Source organism: Felis catus, chromosome E3 (assembly GCF_018350175.1).
Source record: "Felis catus isolate Fca126 chromosome E3, F.catus_Fca126_mat1.0, whole genome shotgun sequence".
NCBI lineage: Eukaryota > Metazoa > Chordata > Mammalia > Carnivora > Felidae > Felis > Felis catus.
The window spans coordinates 33597769-33600902 of NC_058383.1; the positions used below are offsets into that span (position 1 = coordinate 33597769).

The 3134-nt window shown below is 43.9% G+C and overlaps 1 protein-coding gene across 1 annotated transcript; it reads left to right on the forward strand.

The window, feature by feature from the left end:
- The first annotated feature begins 219 nt into the window (after positions 1-219).
- LOC109495298 (60S ribosomal protein L17-like) lies at positions 220-867 on the forward strand. The gene has a single exon (XM_045047908.1). The coding sequence runs from the start codon at positions 276-278 to the stop codon at positions 828-830; it is 555 nt and encodes a 184-aa protein (XP_044903843.1). The 5' UTR covers positions 220-275; the 3' UTR covers positions 831-867.
- The last annotated feature ends 2267 nt before the right edge of the window (positions 868-3134 follow it).

Sequence of the window (3134 nt, forward strand, 5' to 3'; positions counted from 1 at the left end):
TGAGTGTAGAGATTATTTAAAAATAAAAATCTTAAAGGAGCACATGGGTGGCTCAGTCAGATAAGCGTCCGACTTTGGCTCAGGTCATGATCTCACCGTTCATGAGTTCAAGCCCCCCGTTGGGCTCTGTGCCGACAGCTTGGAACCTGGAGCCTGCTTCGGATTCTGTGTCTCCCTCTCTCTGTTCCTCCCCGACTCACACTCTTTCTCTTAAAAATAAATACACATTGACCGCTCTTCCTCTTCCCGTAAGCGGCCTGAGGTGATCTCTGAAAATGGTTCGCTATTCACTTGACCCGGAAAACCCGACAAAATCATGCAAATCAAGAGGTTCAAACCTTCATGTTCACTTTAAGAACACACGGGAAACTGCCCAGGCCATCAAGGGTATGCATATCCGAAAAGCCACCAAGTATCTGAAAGATGTCACTTTGCAGAAGCAATGTGTGCCGTTCCGACGCTACAATGGTGGAGTTGGTAGGTGTGCCCAGGCCAAACAGTGGGGCTGGACACAGGGTCGGTGGCCCAAAAAGAGTGCCGAATTTTTACTGCACATGCTTAAAAATGCAGAGAGTCATGCTGAACTTAAGGGTTTAGATGTAGATTCTCTGGTCATTGAGCACATCCAGGTGAACAAAGCCCCCAAAATGCGGCGTAGAACTTACAGGGCTCATGGTCGGATTAACCCATGCATGAGCTCTCCCTGCCACCTTGAGATGATCCTTACTGAAAAAGAGCAGATTGTTCCTAAACCAGAAGAGGAGGTTGCACAGAAGAAAAAGATATCCCAGAAGAAACTGAAGAAACAAAAACTTATGGCCCAGGAGTAAATTCTGCATGAAATACATGCAAATAAAAGTAAAAACAGAAAAAAAACAAAAATAAAAAATAAAAAAATACAGATTAAAAATTAAAAAAAAAAATTCTTAGGGGCACCTGGGTAGCTCAGTCGGTTAAGCGTCCAACTTTGGCTCAGGTCATGACCTCACGGTTCATGAGTTCGAGCCCTGCATCAGGCTCTGTGCTGACAGCTCAGAGCCTGGAGCCTGTTTCAGATTCTGTGTCTCCCTCTCTCTCTTCCCCTCCCCTACTTGCACTCTGTCTCTGTCTGTCTCTCTCTAAAAAATAAACATTAAAAAAAACTTAAAACAACTGTGAGATCATGACCTGAGCCGAAGTCAGACGTTCAACCAACTGAGCCACCCAGGTGCACCTAAAAAAAAAAATCTTGGGGCGCCTGGGTGGCTCAGTCGGTTGGGCGGCCGACTTCGGCTCAGGTCATGATCTCGCGGTCCATGAGTTCGAGCCCCGCGTCGGGCTCTGTGCTGACAGCTCAGAGCCTGGAGCCTGTTTCAGATTCTGTGTCTCCCTCTCTCTGACCCTCCCCCGTTCATGCTCTGTCTCTCTCTGTCTCAAAAAAATAAATAAACGTTAAAAAAAAAATTAAAAAAAAATTTAAAAATCTTAAAAAAATTCAACAATAAGGAAAGAAACAACCTGAATAAAAAATGGGCCAAAGACCTTAATAGACACCTCAGCAAAGAAGATACAGATTGCCAGTGAACATATGAAAACATGCTCCTCATCACATATCATCAGGAAATGCAAATTATAACAACAGTAAGATACCATCAAGTACCTGTGAAAATAGCCAAAATCTGAACACCAAAACCATCAAATACTAGCAAGGATATGGAGCATCTGGAACCCTTATTCCTTCATGAGAAGACAAAAATGGCAGGGCCACTTTGGAACACAGTCTGGCAGTTTCTTACAACACAAAACATACCCCCACCATATGATCCAGGAATTACACTCCTTGGTATTTACCAAAGGAGGTGAACGCTTATGTCTACACCAAATCCTGCACAGGATGTTTACAGCATCTCTATTCCTAACCTGTGGTACACCCAGACAATGAAATCTTATTTGGCACGAAGAAGAAATGAGCTTCCCGGCCATGAAAAGAAATGGAGGAAAGTCAAATGCACATTCCTAAGTGAAAGAAACCAGCCTGAAAAGGCTACGTACTGTATGTCTCCAACTGTAGAACATTCTGGAAAAGGTAACAGGATGGAGGCAGTAAAAAGATCAGTGGTTGCCCGAGGCTCATGAATAGGTGAAGTACAAGGGATTCTCAGGGCAGTGAAACTAGTCTGTATGATGGATACATGTCATTAGATATGTGTCCAAATCCATGGAACTTATACCACCAGATGAACTCCTCTATAAACTATAAGCTTTTTTGACACCAGTTGTAACAAATGTCCCACTCTGGTAGGGATGTTGATAGTGGGGAAGGCTGTGCAGGTGTTGCGGGGAAGGAGGTTATGTGGGAAATATGTGTACCCCCTCTCTCAACTTTGCTGTGAACCTAAAACTGCTCTAAAAAAATACTTTTTAATTTTTTTTAACGTTTATTTATTTTTGAGGCACTGAGAGACAGAACATGAACAGGGGAGGGGCAGAGAGAGAGGGAGACACAGAATCGGAAACAGGCTCCAGGCTCTGAGCAGTCAGCACAGAGCCCGACGCAGGGCTCAAATTCACGGACCGTGAGATCGTGACCTGAGCCAAAGTCGGACGCTTAACCAACCGAGCCACCCAGGCGCCCCTAAAAAAATATTTTTTAAATATATATATATAGTTTATTGTCATTAGCTAACATACAGTGTATACACTATGCTCTTCACTTTGGTCAAGATTTGGTTTGATTCTGACGATTCGTCACTTACACACAACACCCAGTGCTCACCCCAACAAGTGTCCCTCTCAATGCCCATCGCCTATTTTCCCCTCTCCCCTACCCCCATCAGCCCTCAGTTTGTTCTCAGTATTTAAGACTCTTTTATGATTTGCCTCCCTCTCTGTTTGAAACGAATTTTTTCTTAATCTTAAAATAGAGTCAAGGAAGCTCTTGAAATGTATGTGTATGTTTTGAAGGAGAAAGTCAAAGGCTCTGTGCCCAGCTCCAGCCCCCTTTTAAATTATAAAGTATCACTGGTCTGGGTGGCTGGCTCTAAAATTCTAGCCAGCATCAGAATAACCTGGGGAGTGTGGCAAAATTCTATACAGGGGCACCTGGGTGGATCAGTAGGTCGAGTCCAACTCTTGATTTTGGCTCAATTCATGAT

Bases quoted from the DNA above. Each gene is read 5' to 3' on its own strand.
- LOC109495298 (XM_045047908.1), top strand. From the start codon at position 276: ATGGTTCGCTATTCACTTGACCCGGAAAACCCGACAAAATCATGCAAA.